This window comes from Castor canadensis, chromosome 9 (assembly GCF_047511655.1).
Source record: "Castor canadensis chromosome 9, mCasCan1.hap1v2, whole genome shotgun sequence".
Classification (NCBI taxonomy): domain Eukaryota; kingdom Metazoa; phylum Chordata; class Mammalia; order Rodentia; family Castoridae; genus Castor; species Castor canadensis.
This window is the reverse complement of record NC_133394.1, coordinates 143,826,648-143,849,762: the sequence shown is the minus strand read 5'-3', so window position 1 is coordinate 143,849,762 and position 23,115 is coordinate 143,826,648. Positions and strand designations below refer to the sequence as shown.

Here is a 23,115-nt window from a genome sequence, read left to right as displayed (position 1 = left end):
TGCTTAGCAAGCATGAAATCCTGAGTTCAAACCCCAGTACCACTAGAGAGAGAGAGAGAGAGAGAGAGGTAAATCTGTGGATCCTATATGCAAGAAGCAACAGTATTCCCAGTAGTCAGTTTCTATTAATATCCATAAAAGTCTCTCAGAGAGGACACAAGTTCAAAGAAACACCAGCTTTCTAAAGTTTCTGTTTATGACAAGTCCTAGGTCAAAGCCACCTGGGTGCCATGTGTCACCGGGACCCAGCATTCCCACTAATTGGCTTTACCCACAGAGGTTCTTAACACAGACACACTAAGAGCATACTAATCAGGTAGACGTGCACTACTCATGAGAGGGAGACAAATGTCTTAACAGCAGCAGAGACAATATAAGCAGTTCCCAAGATGTGATCCATGGGCTCCTGGTAAATTTCAGGTAAGTGGTAGAGGTGGCAGCTTGGTCCAAAACGTGACTAGAAATGGTGGGACCTTTTTTAAAGTGTTGTTTTTCACATACATTTGAAATCTAGAAAGCAAAGGCATGGACTGAGCAACTGAGCACCATGTATTTGGATACAGTGGATAAGGAAACATTCTATGTGACTCTGCCTCCTTCAAATGGCGCATGTGCAAAAATCCCTGAGGCTCCTTGACTGCATGACTCCGTGGGCCTTTTTAATGCTGGGATTTTGAGAGATGTGTTAGGCAGACACTATGTCTACATGAGCAGCTGTTAGGGACCAGTCTGCTTCTTGTCTGCCTTGCCCTCACTGACATACAACACAGCTCCTCAGCCTCGCTAGCTCTTCCACAGCTGACTGGTGCCCTCTCTAGCAAATACCTTCTTCAAGTTCCATTTAAATACTACTTTTTTCAGGAAGCCTTTTGCGGTCCTGTCCTACTGTGGATCCCTTGCATGTACCTGGCTGTGCTCCCACACCATGGTCAATGGTGTTTATGTGCACATCCAACTAAAAGACAGGGCCAATGCCTCAAGCTTCTCACATCCCCAGCACCTGGCGGAGCCTGGCACAAGGCAGGCACTTAAAAAGTATGATCAGGCTAGGGCTGAAGGATCGAACAGGTAAGATAAGGACATGAAAATAAACACCTGATGTCCAGGCTTATGGAGTGGCACCAGTTGGCCCTAGGAAAATGCTGGCTTGTGTTTAGGCAATGACACCATGTGCCCTCACCCTTGCTCACATACATGTACACTTGGTTTTGTCACAGTTACAAGGGAGGCCCGTGCATGTGGGCAGAAGAGGTCCAGAGAGGAGAAACAGAAAGTTAGCACAGAGATTAGTAAGCAGGTGGCCATCAGCAGACGCACAACGTGCATTAGCCTTCAGACGTTAGCATGGGAAAGCGTGAACTTTGTCTTTAAAACTGAATAGAGCCTTGTATGCACATATGAATAATAAAACAATAAAAAATTAAAAAAAAAACTTAATAGAGTAGAATCTTATATTAAACAAGAAGAGACACACAAAACATCTGAAGCACTAGGAAAAAGAACGAAATATTCTTTATCCATTCTTAACGGGTTGAAAGAACACCATTAAGAAAAAAGAATCAAATGTTGCTAACATAATATTTTTAAAATACTTAGTAAATAGGTAAAAGAAGCACTGGAAAGATGATTTAAGAGAGAAGAGAGAAAGAGACAGAGAAAAAGAGAGACAGAGAGGCAGAAAGAGAGGAAGACAGAGAGAGAAAGAGAGAGAGAGAGGGAGAGAGGGAGACAGAGAGAGAGAGAGAGAGAGAGAGAGAACAGCCTTACACAAACTCAGAGATTTCTTCCCCCAAATTTATTCCCATTCGTCAAAAAAACCAAACCGCTGGCGTATTCTCTCTGTACGCTTGCCCACCGGATATCAGAACCTGAACCCAGCAGGGTCCAAAGTTTTAAGAACTTTGCCTCGTCTTGGCATAGATTCTGCTCTCCCAAACCGTCAGCAACCTCAGGAGCCCAAAATACCATTCCATCAGCATCACGGACAGAAAGAAATCTTCCAAAAAAGGCAAAATAAATTTCACACACAGTATTCCTAAAAACTACATAAATAACTTAATTAATTAAAAAATTCATTTTAAGTTCAGTTAGAAAATATAATAATCTGTAGTTTTTTTTCCCCAGGGCAGTCAGGACATGGTCTTCTATGCCACAGCTGCTGTGAGGTTGTAAGACCCCAAGAAGGGGACCGCCACCCATAGTGGCTATCATAAATTGTGTTAAATAAGAGTATTTGTTTTTACATCTACGTCACTGACTGGATTGAAAAGCTCTGATATCCATTTTGTTTTTAGGATTTTAGTGACAGGCTATTCTTTTAAAGTAGAAAAAGACAATATAGTTCATAACAGTTTGTTGCTTTGTTCTGAGCAATGACACAGTTCTTAATAAACTGAGAAACAAAATGACTTCAAATATGAATCTCACCTGTTACGATGTCTGTAGTTTCGTTTTGTACCTTCTCAGGTATTTCATCAAAGGCTCTATAACCCTAAAAAGTATTTCAATTAAATTGATGTACAAGGTAAGCTGGAAAGTTGACTAATACTCATTTTTCAGTTTAGTGTGGAGTAGAGAAGTAAAATAAAAAGATAGCATTTATCTTAAGGCTGAAATGTACTATAATATAGTCATTAAGAGTCCAAAAAAAAAATCCAAGTGACTTGGGTGGTAGGGCAGTACCTATCAAGCAAGCAAAAGGCCCTGAGTTCAAATCCTATAGGGCAAAAAAAAAAAAAAAGCATAGGAGTCTAAAAATATCCTCTTGAGAACTTTTCTTTAAATTGAACAAATCAAAGACCATATTAAAAGTTTTTCACCCAACAGATTTAGCTCAGGCTAAACCTGAGCCAAGAGTAACTCGAGTTGCCAAGAAATGTGCATAAAACCCCAAAAAAAGGATAAAGGACACTGTGTGCACCAAGATAAAAGAGAACTAGAAGTCCTCGGGACAAGGAAGATTTTTTGCTAAAGACATTTAAGAGGGAAAAAACATAATAAAGTTAGTCCAGTGATTAAAAAAATTTTTTTCAGGTAGAGTATTCCCATGATTTAAAAATGAACCTGCTTTCTCACACAGATACTAGGAATTATTACGGAAGGCTTTATCTGCAACTCTGTCCCCGGGGACATCTGGAGATGCCTGGAGACATTTTGGTGCCGTGGTTGTGAGGTGCACTAGTCCTGTGTAAGTACAGACAAGCAGTGGCAAGATGCTAACAAATATCGCAATGCACAGGATGCCCCATCCCCCAAAAAGCCACGCAACACAGAGTGTCATCCGTGCTACAGAATGCATTAAAGTGTATTATATACACCTATGGGGAAGTTACGATGCAAACTATTTTAACTTAATTAAGTCAACAGAAAAAGGTTGAACCTAGTCAAGATGCCAGGAAAGGCTTTATTAAGAAGGTGATATGTGGGGTATGACTTATTGGTAGAGCATGTTCTCAGCATGTGCAAAGGCCCTGAGTTCCATCCCCTGCACGCGCACACACACACACACACACACACACACACACACACACACAAGAAGGTGATTTATGAAGGGTAAAAAACTAAGTTGCTACACAAAGGAGGGGCAGAAAGAGGAGAGTGCCAGGAAGAGGGCACAGCCATGGACAAAGGCATGGGGACTGGAAGGAACAAAAAGCACACCAGCACGCTGACTGCTGCAATATCAAGACTGATGTGGGTCCTGCACTGTCCACCCTCAATGCTGAGCCCCAGGCCAGCAGGGGACTTGGCCATCCCATGCCAGATGGCACTGCCACTTTTCTGCTTCCTATTTCCTCACACACTAGACCAGCCTTTAAATGATATAAAATAAGCCACTCTGGTGTTCCCCAAGACATACCTCTGTGACCAGCTCATCCAGATTTGTTCTAAGAATGTCATTGACACTTTCTAGTTGAGAATCCACAGATGGAAGCTGAAATTTTATAAAACGAAATATCAGGCAAAGTAGTTACCCCCCACGATTAACGCTCATAGTAAAAGGAGTCATCTTATATCCAAGCCCCAGAATGCTGGTAGTGAAGGGTATGACCTCACTTTCTTTTGAACAATACAGTATTGTTTGCAGAAAACACAATTTGCTCAGAATAATCTTGACAAGGCTAAGTTTTAAATGTTTGGAGGTTGCCTGCTGCGGTCAGCTAAAAATGTAACACAGATATGCATGAGTTCACAATTGCAGGCCCTGAATATTACTGTATAAAGTTGAGAAAAACACCTTTTAAAAATGACTTCCAAAATACAGGGGTTAGGATTGTATCTCAGTGGGACACAGGGCACACATAGCATTCACAAAGCTCTGAATTTGATCCCCAGTACCAAAAATATTAAATAAATAAATGAAATTAAAATTAAACAAATAATAGTCAGTGGTTACAGTGGTGAGTAGTCCAAATTAAATTTTACATGTCCAGCATTCTGCATGAATTCAAAGTGTGAGTGTGATTCTGGGATGAAAAAAAGAAGACCGTTATAAAGGGTATTTTCAGAAAAATTGACATTTGAATAGAAACTGTGGAGGAGATGGCAGTATTGGGTCAATGATGTATGTCTAATTTTGGCAATTGCGTATTGGTTATCTAAAGTCAGCAAATGGACTAAATTATTTAGGGGTGTGGGAGCTGTCTGCAACTCGTTCCCAACTTCTCTTTGGAGAGAAGAACAAAACACATGTTATTTTATGCATTTACAGAATGATATAAATAAACAGGTAAGTAAGTCTGAAAAAGTAAGTGGCCATAATATTTAACACTTGGAGAATGTGACTAAGGATACCTGCAACTTTTTCCCAAAGTGTCTGAAAATACATGAAGACTAAAAGGTGGGCTGGAGATGCAGCTCCAGTGATAGAGTGCTGACCTTGGGTTTAAACCCCAGCACCTCAAAAATAGACAGATGGATAGATAAAACAAAAAGTTCCAGGCAATTACACCTGTAATCCCATCACTCGGGAGGCTAAGGCAATAAGATCCTGAGTTCCAGGCTAGCCTGGGCTACAAAGCAAGCCTCTAACTACCTCAACACGCCACCCCCCACACAAAAACGTTACCTAATGAGGAGCTATGTCAAACAAATTCAACTATGCTTTAAATATCTTCAATATCTCCGAAAATGACTGTGGTAGATATGCAGACATAGGTGTTTGAGAAAAAAAAATGACTCATGAAATGTGAAAGTGAGAAAAATTGAAATATTATTTTATATAAAATGTGAGGGGTATATATAACTAAATTAATAAACATGACTAGACATGACCATTTTTTTCTGCCTCCCAGAATTTTCTATATTTGAGTTGCCCCAAATTCTTTTTTGGGGGGGTGACGGACTCTTTGGAAAAAAGGAGAAATGACAGTTATTGCAACACAAATGGTTGACAGACAAGGTACAGGATTTTAAAACCTACTTTAATTTTAGAAGTCTACAAGTAATCTCCTCCTTTCTTGTTTTTCAAGCTCAGTTCATTCTGTTACGTTTCATCAAATGGCAAAGAACTCCCAAAAAAAGGGTTTCCTTTTATTCCTTTACTCCTGCTGAGGCCATTCCAGTGTGGTGAAAGGCTGACAAGGGCCAGGGTCTCCAACTTGAGCCACTGTGCACCCAACAGGTGCACCCATACTCAGCCTGCCCAGCCACCCAAGCCTGCCTCCCTCACCTCGCTGTGGCAAGCTCACACCTGCTCACCTGACCCAAGTCAGAGTTGCTCTCCAGAAGTCCTAGAGATGATCTGATTTCGTCACAGATGCTCTTTGCTTGGTTTGAGGAGCAATGGCTGTCGCTGAGTGACCTCTGGATGCTGTCTTTCACGTTGGTCAGGTTGTTGCTAAGCTGTGTACTTCCATCACTCAGAATCCGCAAGCTGTTGTTCATATTCTCCAGGGCCTCCTTGGTCTCTTTGATTGCTGTAGGGACAAAGTCGCATCAGAGCAGGACAGCAGGGCCCTTCCATCTGTAAGAGTGGTCTCAGGAAGCTGGAGATGAACTTAGACTCCTGCAAGGGGCATGTCTGAGAGCAAGCACAGGCTGCTGGGCCAGCTCCTCCAACAAGCACAGCTCTCCTGCATGGTTTCCCTTTTGACAGGAAGCAGGGGCCAAGCACCAACCCAGAAGCAGGATGGGAACGCATCACCATATGAGCAGCAGAGGCATCTCAGCCCAACTTTGAAGAGGTCAGTTCGAGTCCAGTTGAATCCACATAAAAATGGATCACACCCACATTTTGGCTACGAATATTCAAAGAGCTGGAATTAAACCTAGTGCACCAGTTGAGGGCACAGTTTTAGGTTCAGGCAGGTTTGGGTATAGATCCCAGCTTCACTACTTGCTGTGTGACCAGAGTGAATTGCTTGATTCCCTATGAGCCAATTTCCTCATGGTAAACGCTGAGACCACCACCGTGTTCACCATGAAACGTGAGGATTAGCCCAGCTAGACTGACACTCTTCAAAGGCAGTGAGTCTAAGCTTTACTTTGGGAGTCCCACAGCCTAGGACATGTTATTATTATATTAGGAAATTACAAATAATTGTTTGCTACCCTGATTTCTAGGGGTGGGGAGGGAAGAGGAGGGGGAGCTCTTGGAGACTAGGGAGGTGGTAATTACAACTTCCTCTGCAGTGGTTGAAAGCCTCAGCAATAAAAGGCATGAAACTGAAGCCAGAGGGTGTTGTTCTTTTAAGCTGTCTTCCTGGTCAGGACTTTGCTTTGTGGCTCACTAAACTGATGGCAGAACATCAAACTGTAATTAAGTGTTGCAAGGAAAAGTGTGGATGCCTTCCAAACCTGGTTGCCCCACCCTTCCTTGCCAACCACACAAAATGTGAGTGCTAAAACTATAGACACAGACACAGACACAGACACAGACACAGACACAGACACAGACACAGACACACACACACACACACCCCACACACTACTGCTGTGCCAAGGAATCTCACCAAAAGCAGCTATGGTCTCCTCGCATTTCTGCTCCTACCTTTCTATGGCGTCTGGCAAACTCTGGTTTGGAAGTTAGGGAGCCCATGTGTTAGCTCTTAGACACTGGGGGTCTGTGATTCCAGGCGTGTCCTGACAGGTCTGTAGGACTGGCTCTTAGGAGAGGCTATCACCCACACTAACTCATCTGATTAGACACCTGGAAGAAGCTTCCAGAATTGACCCCTGGTCTCAAATACTAAACAGAAAAAATTTAAAATCTGCTTCAATCTTTGCTCTTGGTTTCATTCCAATTTATATCTTAACAATATTAAAGACTCAAGTGTGAGGCCTTGAGTTCAAACCTCATACCTCCAAAAATTAAAAAAAAGGAAAGACAGGAAAACAATATCACAGACTATAGTAGTTTTGAAGGCCATCAAAGTGCATTTGGGGTGTCAGTTTTGCAACCCTCCCACCTCCATGCCAGCATTCTCAGAAAGCAGGAAACCTGGTACCAGCTCATAGTAGGGACTCAATAAATATCTACCGTAACAACAAAAAAGAACAAGGCTACAACCAGAAACACACAGCAGAACGCAAAGGAGCCTGCTGGCCACCACACACCACGCATCTTGACGTAACTTCATGTTCTGAGAATTACCTCTCACAGCCCCCTCATTTGACTTCAAGGTAACTTATTTTCACACAAGAGATAAGTAACAACAACCACAGAAAGACAGATGATAAACTGATAGCCCAGGAAACGTGTGTCATCATCTATAGACATTCTGGGTTATGGTTAACATTCCTTCTTGGGGTAAGGACTCTGTGGTAATAAATATATGTTTTCCAAAAGCCTCAATACATTTTATGCCTGTAAAATATTTACTGGGTTATAACTCTGGGAGTCATTCCAGGCCTACCAAGATCACATATATTATGCTTCCAAATTAAGTGGAAAAGACCCCTCAGATTCTTAATTTTAGTCATTTAAGTTTTCACCAGCCCAGAGTTCATTTCCATTATGGGTCTTGACCTGTGGCGCAAATATAATGTTCTCTAAGGAACTGCATGTTTCTGTTCTCTTCCAAGTTTGTGAAACACGTAAAACTGCAACACATTTTTAGCAAAAAAAAGAAAAAATTGCTGGAGCAGATTAAGCACATTTTAAGAAATTCTGGCACCAACAGAGGCTAAATAAACTTTGACTTATTCATGTTGGCTTAAAGGAAAAAGTTGAACTTTTTGTAGGCTGAAGAGAAAAATGAAATCCATTTTTCTTGTCTTTCATCTAGAAAGCACTAGAATTCAGATACTAAAAGTTGCTGGAACATACACTCTGTTACATCCACTCACCTCTGCCATCACAGCACAAAAACAGCCACAGATCATGCTTAAACAAGCACAGCTGTGTTCTAATAAAACTTTATTTACAAAAACAAGTAGTGGGCCCTATCAAATTCTGCACTATTTTTTCAAATGGCTTTTCTCAGTACAATAGCTTTGTCACAAGCTTTAGAAAGCATCACCAAACTATGTGACACTATATCTCTACCTGGCTTATTTGTGTGGCCACAGACAGGGTTCTCTTCCTGGTCAACTTTTAGGTAAACCCTGTGACCCTGTGAAGCCCAGGAACTCCTAGACCGAGCACTTTCGATCAGTTTTGCCACCATGCTTACCTGTAGCCATGGCCTTGATTTCATCAAGAACAGGGATCACTTTAGGTTTTAGTTGTTTGTGAATTCTGCCTCCAAGCAACGAATTAATTCCTGGATTCAAAGAAGCAGAAGAGACAGTGAGGCCTGACCAGGACAGGTTGGCTTCTTCCTTCAGCCCTCACACATTCGCCTTACATCACAAGACTCTGCAGCCTGGAAATGGCTTCCTCTTTTCTGTCCTGAGAGGACCCTGTTCGGATGTTGACTCTGTTGTGGAGGGGCTTTGACACATGCTTCAAAGTCCCCACACCCATGTCCCCCAGCAAAAATTTTGTCACCATGAACTCATAGACTATTTGTGCTGGGCACACAGTGTTTACCATCTTGAGCTGATTCCTTCAGCTATACCAGGGTTTCTCCATGGTGGCATTATTGACATTTGGGGTACATGTCTCTTGCTGTAGGACTGTCCTAAGCACCGTAGGATATGAAGCAGCATCCCCGGCCTCTGCCACCACTCCCCAGCTTCCCCTCATCATGCCAGCCACAAATGTCTCCTCGTGTTGTCAAATGTCACCCTTTGGTTGAGAGCCACTAAGCCAAGCTGTGTGTGAGTTCTACCTGATGGGGTCGATCAGGCACCAGCACTGTCCCCAGCTATTTCTGAAGCCCACTTTAACAGGGCACATGTCAGGGACACACTTCCTCTTCTACACAGGGAGTAAGAATACCAGTGACTACAAGAAGGTAAAAGCTTTGCAATAAATAGAAAATAAAAACCCCCAAAGCCTTTCTGTCTGTGAAACAGAAGCTTTCAACAAATGTTGGAATTTAATCATCCAGCAACAGACTATAATTTGTCCATTATCTATGGAGTTATTTTTCTGTCTTTCTTCTACCTTCACATACTTTACTTCTTAGTCCCTGTTTCGTAGGAGGTGCTGTAGCATCTTTTGAGACAAAACACCAATGTGATCCAACCACAATTGTTACTCACTGTTCAGATCTGAGAATGCCTGGTTCTTGGTGGTGTTGTACTGGGCCAGTATGTAGTTGATTTGCTGGAAAAGAAAATCACATGACACCCGCCCTTCTAAGATCCACCATCACAATAGAGACAATAAACAAAGATTTAACATGCAAAAGTTAACCTGGGAACAAGAAATAACCAGCAAGTTCTAGAGATGTTTCCATTCCTGACTTTTGAATAACACTCTGAAGCTTATTGGACAAAACAAATTTGCTTGTTATGAATTTATTATGTGTCTGCTCTATTATATCTCATGGACTGGGTGGACTGATCGCATGGATCTCCTTGTTGGGACCGAGGTGGCCGGGGACAGGTGGCTTTGCATCTTCCAAGTGACTAACGTGAGGGGGTTGTACATGGTGGCCCCAGGATCACCAGCAGTGAAAGAGTAAGAGTGAACATTGCAAGGCCTCTCTGAAAGTTGAAGTTCAAAACTAGCCCAAGGTCACATCTGCTGCATTCTACTAGTCACAAGTCCATCACAGGGACATCCCAGACTCCAAGGGTTAGGAGATGGATCCAACTCTTGGCATGAAGAACTACCAATTTGTGGCCATTTGAGGTCTAGCACGAGGCCCATTTTATTGATCACTGGCAACTGGCCTCTAAAGGGGCTGCCTGTCCTCTTGTCTATGGTGGCTCCACTCCCTCTGCAACACTGGGTTATCATTTCTCAACAACTGTTACCAATTCTCAATGAATGTGCATTGTTCTTTAAATTTTCATTTCTGCTATTACCACAGTAAGGTTAATGTCTAATTCTGTTTGGGGTCAGCTTATTGTCTGTCACTTGCCTAGTCACCTTCTTCCCAATTTTGTTAGTTTGTCAGAGCTCTTTGTTTGTGTTGAACCAGATAAGTTTTCTCCAAAGCCACGATTTACTATCTTTTTAAGATGATGAACGCAATCTCAAACTTCACCGGTTGTCATTGCTAATTTTGCCAGCTTTGTAGAAAAAGTTTCCTTGGAGACTGTAGAATGTCAGGTAAAAAATGTTATAAATTTTTATTCATAAGTTGGGAAGGGAAATATTTCCATCTGTACACACACCATAGAACTGTGGATAAAATTAACTTCTCTATTCTCAGGACTTAAAAATGCCTGCACTTGTTTCTCTTTTAGTTCAAAAAAAAAAAAAAAACAGTACACACTTCTAATAAACTTGGAAGCACATAGTCTGTATGAAGAGGCCCATGGGTCTGGCAGATTCTCTCTAAGGAATCTAGGAGCTGGCACCCACCTCCCAGTGTTGGTACCACGAGCATCACACATCTAGGCAGGTTGCTGCCCAGACATTTTTGCAAACAGTGTTCTGAATACGTATACATCAACACGCTCCTGGAAAACACGAGAAAAGGGCCCTCTGCCCATCACTGCCCATTAGCCATTCTGTGCCCATTCCCAAAGATAACTTGTGTGCGCATGTGCACACATGCATGTGAGCGGGGGTGGGTCCTTCTGAGGAATCTGACACACCTGTACTGTTCATTGTCTAGGGTAATAATCTATACAGATATTAACAGATGGATGTTTGTAAAGCAAGAATATTTCAATGAAAGAGAAATATGTAAAGAGAAAAATGAAAAGTGAACTATACTGTGAAAAAGAAGGAAAAGGTGTACCTAATAACTTCAAAAAAAAATGATGAGGCCCTTAAAACTGTTAAGTATTTTTATAATATGAGCTGTAATTTTGTTATATCTTAATAGAATAAAATGAAGCAAAATTTAAAAGTACTAATTCTGAAGTTTGCTTTTGGACTCTTGAAACATCACTTGCTGTGACTTTATTTTTTCATCTGCAACCCTAAAGGTAACACCAACTACATGGATTTGCTGAGCTTTCAGAAGGTTCAAATGAGGCCCCAAACTCACATGGGAACTCAGAGGCCCCAACAATACAAAAGGTCAGGTTGTTGTTTTTACCTTTGGGGTTTCCTTCAGGAATGTTCGCAAGTCTTTGAAGTTGCTGTCTGCCAGTTTCTGAGTGCTTTTGGTCAGGGTCCTTACCTGGTTGTTGGCCAAAAAGGCATAGAGGATGCCAAGGCTGCAGGAAAAGGAAAGAAGGAAGAACAGTTACGACCACCTCCTCGATCTGCAGTCCAGCACAGCAGGACTTAGTTAGCCAGAAGGGCTAACTAAGAAGGGCAGGCTCCTTCTTCACCTGCTGCAGCCTTCCTGCCAAGATCCCACAGTTGACCCACCACCAAAAACGAAGCCACAAAACAGACCTCACAGCGGACAAATCTCCATTTGGAACAAGTATTCTGCTCAAAATGACTTCCATAACTGAGCAACCTTCCCAACACATTGTGGAGGAGAGAAAGTCTTCAGGGTTCTCAGTCACCCTCCCTGGCACACGCAAACACCACACACCTCTGCCACCCCCAAAGAAGTCTCTAGGGGAAAGTACCAAATGACACAGTGACCTGAGCCTTCTGGTGTTTTCAGTTTCTCTGTCTGCTAGCTTGTGGATTGTCTAAGTTGAACAAAAAATACGTTGCTTAAGTGTTTCAATGCTAAGTAAAAAGCCACACACACGAGTGCTGCTGTGTTAGTTCACTGATACAAAGTACAAAAGCAAGGAAATTAATGTGTCATAGTCTGTGGCTACTCCGAGGGGCAGTGTGACAGAGCTCTCTTTGGAGGCCTCTCTGCTTCATGGATATTCGTGCATATGTAATTATGAAAAGGACACTTCTCCATGCATATTCTTCAGAAAGTTTCACAAATGCTGCATGAAAGGTATCTTGTAGGAAAATAAAGCATTCTTTCAAGCCATCTAAAATGCCTAAATAGAACCATTTAAGAGCTCTTAGTGTTGGCTGGTTACTACCAATCCTTTATTTTTACAGCAAAGTCTTTGAACATTAAAATGTTAAATTTTGATATACCCAAAAGACTGTTACTCCAGAGGCACCTGCACATCCATGTTTATTGCGGCACTATTCACAATAGCCAAGTTATGGAAACAGCCAAGATGCCCCAGCACTGACGAATGGATTAAGAAAATGTGGTATCTATACACAATGGAATTTTATGCAGCCATGAAGAAGAATGAAATGTTATCATTCGCTGGTAAATGGATGGAATTGGAGAACATCATTCTGAGTGAGGTTAGCCTGGCTCAAAAGACCAAAAATCGTATGTTCTCCCTCAAATGTGGACATTAGATCAAGGGCAAACACAACAAGGGGATTGGACTATGAGCACATGATAAAAGCGAGAGTACACAAGGGAGGGGTGAGGATAGGTAAGACACCTAAAAAACTAGCTAGCATTTGTTGCCCTTAATGCAGAGAAACTAAAGCAGATACCTTAAAGCAACTGAGGCCAATAGGAAAAGGAGACCAGGAACTAGAGAAAAGGTTAGATTAAAAAGAATTAACCTAGAAGGTAACACCCACGCACAGGAAATCAATGTGAGTCAATGCCCTGTATAGCTATCCTTATCTCAACCAGCAAAACCCCTTGTTCCTTCCTATTATTGCTTATACTCTCTCTACAACAAAATTAGAGATAAGGGCAAAATAGTTTCTGCTGGGTATTGAGGGGGGGAGCGGGAGGGGGTGGAGTGGGTGGTAAGGGAGGGGGTGGGGGCAGGGGGGAGAAATAAACCAAGCCTTGTATGCACATATGAATAATAAAAGAAAAATGAAAAAAAAAATTGAACAAAAAAAAAAAATAAAAAAAATAAAATGTTAAATTTTAGGGCTGGAGGGGTGGCTTGAGTGGTAGAGTGCCTCCCTGAGTTCAAATTCCAGTGCAGCCAAAAAAATGAAAAATAGAGAGGGAGAGCTAGACAAAGTAAAATGTTAAACTTTAAGAATTGCCAAGGGCCTGCTGGATTTGGCCACTAGGTGGCAGCAGAATTACATAAACAGCACAACACTGCATGTTTTTCCTACAATAGAAGAAAAAAACCCAAAGTTTTACTTTATAATCACCGAATGGAAAATGTAGGTATGTTTTTTGAGCAAAACTTGCAAATAATAGGCAAGCCTCATAAAACAAAGAAAATCAACACATTCCCTCTTAAGCACAAGTAATTTCTTCGGCTTTATTACCTGCATATTTACAGGTAGGGTGAAAAAGTTGTCCTGTTCTTTGCATTGAAAAATATGTGTCCCCACGAAACTTTTGAGTCCTAAGTAAATGTGGACAGTCATTCACCCCACTTAGGAATACTGATGTACTCCAAGGAACAGTGGTTCATTGCTGGTGTCACTGGAAACCCATTTTCCCTTAGCAGTATTGCATAGGTCCACAGTCTCCCAAACAGACCCCAAAATGTCTCCACAGCACACAATATTGAGCAGATTTTTTTCTGGCTAACAAGACGCAGGGGGATAAGTGTTAGAGCAGGAGCAAAAGATTTGGGACAGTGCCAGCTCACTGTGTTAAGTTTGAAAAATTCAGTTATTATCTCAAAACTGAAAAGATCTTTAGATCTAATTAAGTAAATTACATCTAGCCCAACTTAGGTTGGATAAGCATCCCTCAAGCTGCAATGTAGAAAGTTCTGGATGTCTACAAATTCTGTAGGTTTTTTTTTAGGTTGGAGTTCCTTCTTACGGTAACCTTAAAAAATGAGTATTAATGCTATTTTGTGCCATTTGGAATTACTGTCCATCTTAAATTTGCACTGGTATTTTATGAGGCAGACATCATGCCATAGCAATAACAGTTACTGAATGATGTCTTCATGCCAAATTAGGCCAAGTGGCCAAAAATAGTGATTTTGGAGTTGTGAGCAGAGGAGACACACAGAAGCAAAACTTGAGTTAAGCAATGTGCCCGGAAGAAAACACTCTGTGCCGTGACTAAGTCAGGATGACCCCCACTCGCCTGCTATCGTACTGGGGGCCCTGCTTTTTCTTTCTAACATGTCCAAGTTATGCACTCATTCCTGAACTCTGGAGCCATTTGGTCATACAGGAAGTCACAGTGAACTTGGATTTCCACTTCCACTTGACCCTCTTTTGACTCCTTCACCTACCTCCAAAAAGAGAAGAGACTTCAGGTCGTGAATTCCCCAGGGCTCTCCCCAGTTCTGATGTGTGCATCACACTTCCTGCTCCAATTTGTCTTTGTTTCTACCCATCTTTAATTTCCCTAAGAGGGGGTGGAACTACTTCCTGGGCTTTGCAGAATAGTTTTGTCACAGGGCGCTCGGTGAGAGTGGACAGGAGGACTGGGCCATGGTTTCATTCGGCCTGTTTAGAGCATTAATCATATGTGCACAGTGTCGAGGTCAGACTCTCTTCCTTCCTTTATTAGCTAAGTGCCTTTGCTCACAGATCAGTACAACGCTGAATCTCTTATTACAGATGCATAAAGACCCACATTTCTGCTAACCAACAATGGATCCAATCAAAATAATTGTTTTCTAATTTAAGCACCCAAGAAGCGGTATTAAACAGAATTCTGCAATAGAATTCAGCCACTTTCAAAGCTGATTCTTCTGTAAATTATTGTTGAAGTAAAGACAACACGTTAAAGGCCCATATGGGCAGGCAAGAAGCATGAAGGGTGACAGGCGGCTGGCGCTGGGAGAGCTGGGAGATCACGGTGGGGGCAGGGCGACAAGTCCACCAAGACGGCAGACCACTATTGCCAGACCTTTCCATTACCCACAGACATCTGGCAATCTGGATTCTTATGTAAGGTTCCTCGATCAACTAATAAGAAAAATCCTTTAAATACTGTGCAGACTCTCTGATGGTCTCCATCGACAACTCCTAATCTAAATCTTCTATTTAAACAAATACATAATAAAGGAATGATGCTTTTTCATTGTTGTTGTTCAACATATTTTGAAGCAAAAATCAAAAATCAAAAGAATTAATGCTTTTCTGTTTAGCAACCACCATTCAACTATTCATATATCAGGATACTGAGAGAAACCTGCTTAACACAAAAAGGGAGTAAGACTTCAGTGAATGTCTAGCACTTGACATAAATGCCTTAAGCTATCAAAAACATATACTTTTATACAGTACAACAAAATGCCTAAATTTTTTAGCAGAAGTTAAGAATTTATTTTCATAGCACATCAGCAATGCATCTTCTATATTTTGTTATGAGAAAACAATTTTCTCACACACTTGGAAGCTCTTAAAGCTTTCAAAATAAAAGCTTTGAATTCTTAAATCTTTAAAATTTGGAGCAATTGTTTTCCTACTATTTGAAATCAGCCACAGGAGCCAAATAAATGCTTACAGTTTATAACTGGTCTCTTACTTTTTACAAGGATTTTTTTAAATTAAAATTTTAATAACTGGACTTCTCATCTCCCATCTGGAGAACCTCATGATTTTTCAGGCATGCTATAGTTTAATCTTAATTTTTATTTTATTTTTTTAGAAGTTTCTGACTTCCAAGCCAAGAATTAACAACCACATCTTAATACAAAATGAACAGCCAGCCAGCTTTCTGGGGATGATTTTAACTCAATTCACCAGAGTAATCACCAGCAAGGCTGACTTCCAGCGCTCAGACACTTAGAAACACACAGAAGAAGTCAAGACTTGGCTCTTCTTCTTTTTCTTTTTCATGGTCTTTTTTAAAATTCTAAAATATGCAGTGATGACAAGTGGGGAAAAAAAGGAGAGGAGCCTTGGCTTTCAGTCTGCTGAATCAGTCCACACGAGAGGTGGAAATTTAATCTGCTGCTGGTGGCCGGACAGACAGACAGACTATATAAACATGTGTCCAGGTCCCGGGGAGACTCACAGGCCACGGGTGCCTTTGGAAAAACTCAGAGAGAGAGTGTGATGACATGTGCTGCGCACACACCAGGGAAGCGGGCTCCTCAACACCTATGGTGTTCTCCAAAAATCAGTAAACAAATAAAAAGTTAAAAGTCTTTGAAATAAAAAGGGATGGGTGAAAAAGAATAGTAGCCAAGACTAATTTTAAAACCACCTTCACTTAACTGTGAGAGTTAGCATCACTAAATGGAATTGAGTCCTGAGTTTAGGAAACAATTTTATTTTTAATTGTATCAAAAATGAGTTGTCACCAGGCAGGCTCCAACGTCTGCTGAGGTTGCCATAACCTAGAGTCCCTGCAGGAAGCAGGGAACGTTCCACTCACTTCCATCCTTGGCTTTCTAATCTGCTTGACATTCTGTCCCTCTTTATGTCACCAAATGTTCTGATTTTGATGACATCCTTCCTTCTCCCTTTCATCTAATCATCATATAGAAATCTTATTGTCCTCTAGTCTTTAATCTTCTTGACTAGCTTTGATTACTCCCAAGCAATATTCAGCTCTTTTTCACCTCATGATGTTTAAGATACTTGCAAACCAGTGGGGTTTCAGAGGGAAGACGTTAAGACAGTCACAGTAAATTGAAAAGTTCAAGGAAAAGACGTTCAAGCGTCTCATCTGAATTTAAAGTAAGACAAAAAAGAAAACTCTTCCACACGACTCTCATTTAGACCTGTTTATACTTTATCCATAAATTCAATGTACTGTGTGAAATCAAATTCATTTAAAATTTGTCACAACCTCAAACAGTGGATGAACTTTGGTTTAGACTGAAATCTAAAATTATGATTTTCAAATTTATGTTTTCCTTGATTGGTAAAAAATTTTAAGTGTATGTGTAGGTGACTGTAGAATCATAGCATGCGTTTTTAAAAAGAATTTTCCAGATAAAATACACTTAAAAGAAAAAACTTACTTAAATCTGTTTGAGGGGTCTGAATGTCAAGAATAAAAAATAGTTGTAGCACTCATTTTATATAGATGAAAGTCAAATTTATTTTCTACTTTGTGGCTTTAGTTTATATATTTTGGTGTTTTTAACAACATATATAATTCAGTCAATTCAGAGTAAGCAACACATAATTATATGAAATGCAAACAGAAGTCCAATTTAGGTAGGGGCGTGGCTCAAGTGGTAGAGCACCTACCTGCCCAGCAAGCAAGAGGCCCTGAGCTGGAACTCCAGGGCCACAACAAGTTAATTAATTAATTAAATATAAAAGTCAAATTGATACATTATAAGAACCTTTGTAAATACTCCAATGTACCCTCATCCAGCACAATAAAAATAAAAATAAATAAATGAAACAAAATAAAATTGAGGGGTGACAAAATGAAAAAAAAATCCAATTTAAAAAAGAGGAATCCAATGCAGAATATATGCTTCATTTGAAAAAATTGAAAGCTCATTACAACATATGTAAACATTTATTCAGGTAGGTGAATAACTGTGTGAGACAGAATTTTCCTGCAAGGATAACATATATACTTACACCAAGTGAAAACTATTAACTTATTAAGTAAGTAAACACTCTAATAGGAAGTCCGAAGGGCAAATTTTCAAATGACACTTTCCAATCTTGGATGTCTAGAGTGTTCGTGGATGAGGACAAACATGACCAGCCAAGGCTTTGGATGGAGAAAGCAAGGAAATCTGCCTTCAGGATGGGAAGGGACCCCTGTTGAGTCTGACGGGGCTTTGGGCTGTCACTGGCATTTCTGGAGGAGGCAACTAGTTCCAAAGCTGCAGGGTCTGTGCATTCCTGAGAATGCTTCTAACACAAAGCAGAGAGAGACAGAGACATCTGGAATGACCATTGACCAGATTTCTCAATTGCCTTTCAGAATCTAATGTCAAGAAACAGATTCAACTCATTTTCAGAGACAGACAGACAAGACAGGGTCAGATAAAGAGGCAGAAACAGAAAAAAAGAGAGGCAGAAACTGAAAAGGACAGAAGGCAGACAGACAGACAGAAGCAGAATTAGAAAGCGAGAAGATAAGAGAAGAGATGGCCGCAGCTCAATCCCACAGAGAACACAAGGAGCTCCCTGACTAACCAACAGCACAGGAAGTTTGCTAAGACATTCACTCAGATCCGGATTGCACATGTATTGTTAAGGTCTATTTTTTCACCATTTTTTAGCAAAAGTGTGTCTTTGCTTAAAAAAGAAAAAGTTGTAATGCATTGGCTTTTATCAGTTATAAGGACTGTTTTGTGGTTCAAGTTTAAGTTTAGTTTAATTGATTCAAACTGAGCCTGGTGCTTCCAGATAATTCCAAAGACACCAGCAGCCGAGCTGTAGCATGAAGTAAGTTCCTCCTCCTTCTGCCCAAAGACCCTGTTTCCTTCCCAGAGGAAGGGTTTGCCCATCCTCTCATAATCGTTCTTTGCAAATATAACCAAATGTTGACATCTCCTTCCTCTTTTGTTTTTATCATAGCTATCATGCTTCACACAAGGTCTGCACCTGCCTTTCTCCACTTTGCCTTGGAGTCTGTGCCATCAGTGAATTCAGGGTCTTTCAGGGGTACCTTACCTTACAATGAATGGTCCACACCCAGACAAGGCATCTTAAATAGATCCTTCCTGGCAGCCATGTTTTAAGACTTTCCCTTTTGAGTTACAGTGAGAATTTCACCCCAATTTCAACACTTTGTGCTTAAATTCACAATTATTTCCTCACTTAATAAAACTTAAAAAATCTTACAGCCACTGAGCAAATATGGTGCTTGGAGAAAGACCAAGAGAATGATGGCTGCCAACCCTTGTTGGGCCTATACCCATGAGGCCTAGCAGTGTTCATGTGGTAAGCACTTCATTTCTGTTGCTGTATGAAACATTCGTTGAGTGAATAAAGAAATGCAGAATAACCAAAAATCACAAATGGCCCAGTGTCCTCATGACATTCCTCAGCCGAGGAATTGCTTTGGACCCAACAAAACATCCTTGTCTCAAAAGCAGTGTGCATCTAAAGATGAGTGTGGTGGTGAACACCTCTCATCCCAGGCTACAGCCAGAGGCATAAATAGGAGGATTGTGTCCAGGCCAGTCTGGGCAAAAAGCGAGACCAAATAACCAGAGCAAAAAGGGTTGGAGGTATGGCTCAAGCAGTAAAGCAAGCATGAAGCTCTGAGTTCAAATCCCAGTCCTGCCAAAAAAAATAGAAAGCAATATATTTCTGACCTGTTCATCAATGGAAAAAGGGGGTCAGCAGCAGGAACTGCAGACATACATCCTGAGTGAGGAAGTGTGTTCTAGACTTCTAAAGAGGGAAGTAGGTAAACAATAATTTCAAGAAAAGTGGGTTGAGAAATTATTAGAAAGGTACTTGCATTCTACAATATTCTTAAATTTCCCAGTGCAAGGATTGCATCCATCCATCAAGGTTCCTTTGGGAGCCAGGTATAGTGGTATACACCTGTAAACTTGGCTACTGAGATCAGCTCTGGCAAAAGTTAGAGATACCCTGTCTCAAAAACAAGAGGATTTCTTCTGAGACACTTGTGAAAAAAGAAAGAGAGAATCCTTGTGGGGCGGCTCACACCTGTAATCCCAGCTTCTTGGAAACAGAGATTGGGAGGATCATGGTTTGAGTCCAGCCCAGGCAAAAAGTTCACACACACCATCTCACCAAATAGAAAGCTGGGTGTGCTGCCATGCACTTATCAACCCAGCCATGTGAGGAGCACAAACAAGAGGACTGTGGTCCAGGCAGGCCCAGGCAGAAACACAAGACCCCATCCCCAAAATAACTAAAGCAGAAAGGGAGGGGGCGTGCTCAAGTGGTAGAAGACCAGCCTAGCAAACACAAGACCCCACAAAGAAAAAAAGAAAGAGCCAAACAACAACAACAAAAACCAAACAGGCGTGATAGCTCACACCTGTGACCGCAGCTACTTGGAGGTGAAGGATTGTAGTCCAAGGCTGGCCTGGAGAAGGTTGTGAGACCCTATCTGAAAAATGAAGAAAAGCATAAGGGCTGGGGTGTAGCTCAAGTGGTAGACTACTTGCCTAGCAAGCACAAGACCCTGAGTTTAATCTCCAGTACTGCAGGGAGCAAAAATGTCTTTGGAACCAACCAGCAAATTCCTTGTTGCATGCGGTCAAGTCTCCAGAGAACCATCTCATCAGAGGAGGGCGCCCCTGGAAACCAAATGCTTTCTACAGCTCAAGATTTATCAGGATATGTACAAGAGGGACAAACACCAAAGGGCTGGCTGATCAGATAGGTTATACTAGGCTAGCTTGTAGTGACAGTGACATCTTTTTTAATCATCCTAGATAAGCACTTTCGTTCGCCTGTGTGTGTGTGTGTGTGTGTGTGAATGTGTGTGTATGTGTGTGTATGTGTGTGTACACCCAGGGTCTCACATATTCTGGGCAAGCACTCTATCACTTGAACCATGCCCTTTGTCCTTTAGTTTTGTATTTTGTTTCTGAGACAGGTCTCCCTAGCTTTTTTGTTCAGGCTGGCCTCCAATTGAGATCCTCCTGCCTCCCAAGTAACTGCGATTACAGGCATGGTCCACCAACACTCAGCTCCCTTGCCTGTTTTTGTTTGCTTCTGTTATTGTTTTATTTTGCTTTAAACGCACAGGCTTAGCTGGGTGTGGTGGCATAAGCTTGTGATCACAGCACTAGGGAGGCTGAACAAGGAGGATCTGGAATTGGAGGCCAGCCTTGGCTACATGGCGAGTTTGAGGTCAGCCTAAGCTACATAGCAAGACTGTCTCTAAAACAAAGAAATAAAGAAACAAAAAATAAAGAAACAAACAAATTCATGGGTTAAACAGTTAAAACATGAGACATTTCTCCTCACCATAAAACCCAATGAGCTCTTGTCCAAAGTTCTACTTGCCTTATAAGTACACAGATCACCAAGAGGGAGCCTGCAAAGAATTTCCTCCGGCAGGGCCCACTTGCTTTCTGTCGCTGGTGCATTTTTCCACCACATTTGTTACAGCAACGACACATGCAAAAGAAATATCCCACCACAGGCATCAGAATGATAAACAGCAGTCCCAGGAGAGCACACACAATGACACCAATCTCGTAGGAGACTATCTGTAAGTCAAACAAAAAAAAAAATCAGCATACTTTAGACAAACCAGGAAGTAGAACATCCCACAGTGTACACAGTTCACTTTTTTAATCTATTGGCCATTGTGAATTGAGTCTTAACATGTATGGACATATTTTCCTATTTTTTTGGAAAAATCTCCATTTCAGGAAGCAGAGAAGTGAGTTGTTAGAATATGGGACCCACCAGTTACTATCTTTCTCTTAATTCCCAAGAAGATGTACAAGGTAAAGTAGAAAATTGTTTCGTTTCAAACTCAAAGGTATTTTGCTATATATAGTGGGATGAATCTTGGCAAGAATGAATAATCTACATATAGAGCGCTTTATATCAGGAAGATAGGACAGGTAGAAGTCATTAAAGACCTGAGTTGGATTGGACTGATGGAATTAGTGACAAATTCATAGTTATAAAGGAATCTGAAATCTTCTAAATTGAGAACAAGGCCTCAGACTTTCCAAGTCAGAAGTGAAACATAAGCCATTCCGTTTTTCCATCCAGGATAACAGCAAGCATCTTGTTAGGTTATTGGGAAAATTTGAGACTATGTGATATTAGAATGTGCCTAATCAACTACCTAGCACAGTGTGGACACTCAATAAATGGTGCCTCCATGTCACATCCACGAGGCTCAGCAGCTGGTGCCTTGGATGGGTCCAGAGTTCCCAAGGATCCAGCCCAACTTCTAGATACAACTATGGGATCTAGGTATGTTTTCATCATCACTGTGATAAGTGAAAATTAATGCAACTGGATGATGGAACTTGATCTTGTAACAATTCCTGCAAACAGCTACTCACATTTCTAAAGACTGGCACAAAATCACAGGTTAATAGTTGGCAAAGAAGAAGGTAGACAGCAATGGCAGCGGCAACCCAGCAGCACAAACACAAGTCGTGAAGCCAAACATTGAGACCAGCTCTTGCATCTGACTCCCCGGTCACCTCACCTCACTTGTGTTCACAGTAATTTTCTTTCATTACCATGAGTTTGGTAAACCACCATGAGAGCCTCAGGGCAGCTCCTGCCTCTAGTCTGTCCGTTGTGCAATACGTCAGGAACCACACGTGTGCAAACTAATCAGTGCCAAGAAGAGCCAGAGCAAATTGTGATTGTTGTCCTTGAAATTTGCAAAACTACAAATTATCTTGTGACTAGGCAATTAGAATTGGTGGTTGACATCTGGCCACCTGATGTAATAGGGCACCCACTAGTCTGGGATCAGCCACCAACTGTCTTCATAAACTAACTACTTCTAAATCAGCTTCTCAGCAGAAAGAACTTTATGACAAGTTGGCTTCTTCTAGTCTAACTGGTTTTTGGAATAGTAGTCTTCCTAGCCTCAATATCTTGTGTCTTGACTTAATTGGCCTGTCACAAGGGGAGTAGACTGACTTTCATCCAGTAACGGTCCTAGAAGAAAACATGAAGTCTTGGCAGAAAAGGTTGGAATTTGAGTCAGTGATATCTCAGCTGGGGACTGCTGATCCCTAACTTGAAAAGTGTTCCGTTATCATGAGCTCCATAAAAGCATATTGTGAGGGACAGAAAATGACATGACTAATGTGAAAATGCCTCTGCCAAGGGCCCAGTCTCAATGAATATTCAATAAATAGGAATTAACTCAATGAGCG

General features: G+C 41.3%; 1 protein-coding gene across 6 annotated transcripts in view; it reads right to left on the bottom strand.

Annotated features, from left to right (window-relative positions):
• The window catches only part of Prom1 (prominin 1), a 101,027-nt gene that overhangs the window by 35,388 nt on the left and 42,524 nt on the right, over positions 1–23,115 (bottom strand). For all 6 annotated transcript variants that reach the window (XM_074042571.1, XM_074042575.1, XM_074042576.1 and 3 more), the window contains 7 exons: positions 21,260–21,465; positions 11,550–11,670; positions 9,592–9,655; positions 8,616–8,705; positions 5,701–5,918; positions 3,860–3,934; positions 2,428–2,491 (listed from right to left, as the gene is read on the bottom strand). In XM_074042571.1, the coding sequence (XP_073898672.1) occupies positions 2,428–2,491; positions 3,860–3,934; positions 5,701–5,918; positions 8,616–8,705; positions 9,592–9,655; positions 11,550–11,670; positions 21,260–21,465 (838 nt within the window). The remainder of the gene's footprint in view (positions 1–2,427; positions 2,492–3,859; positions 3,935–5,700; positions 5,919–8,615; positions 8,706–9,591; positions 9,656–11,549; positions 11,671–21,259; positions 21,466–23,115) is intronic.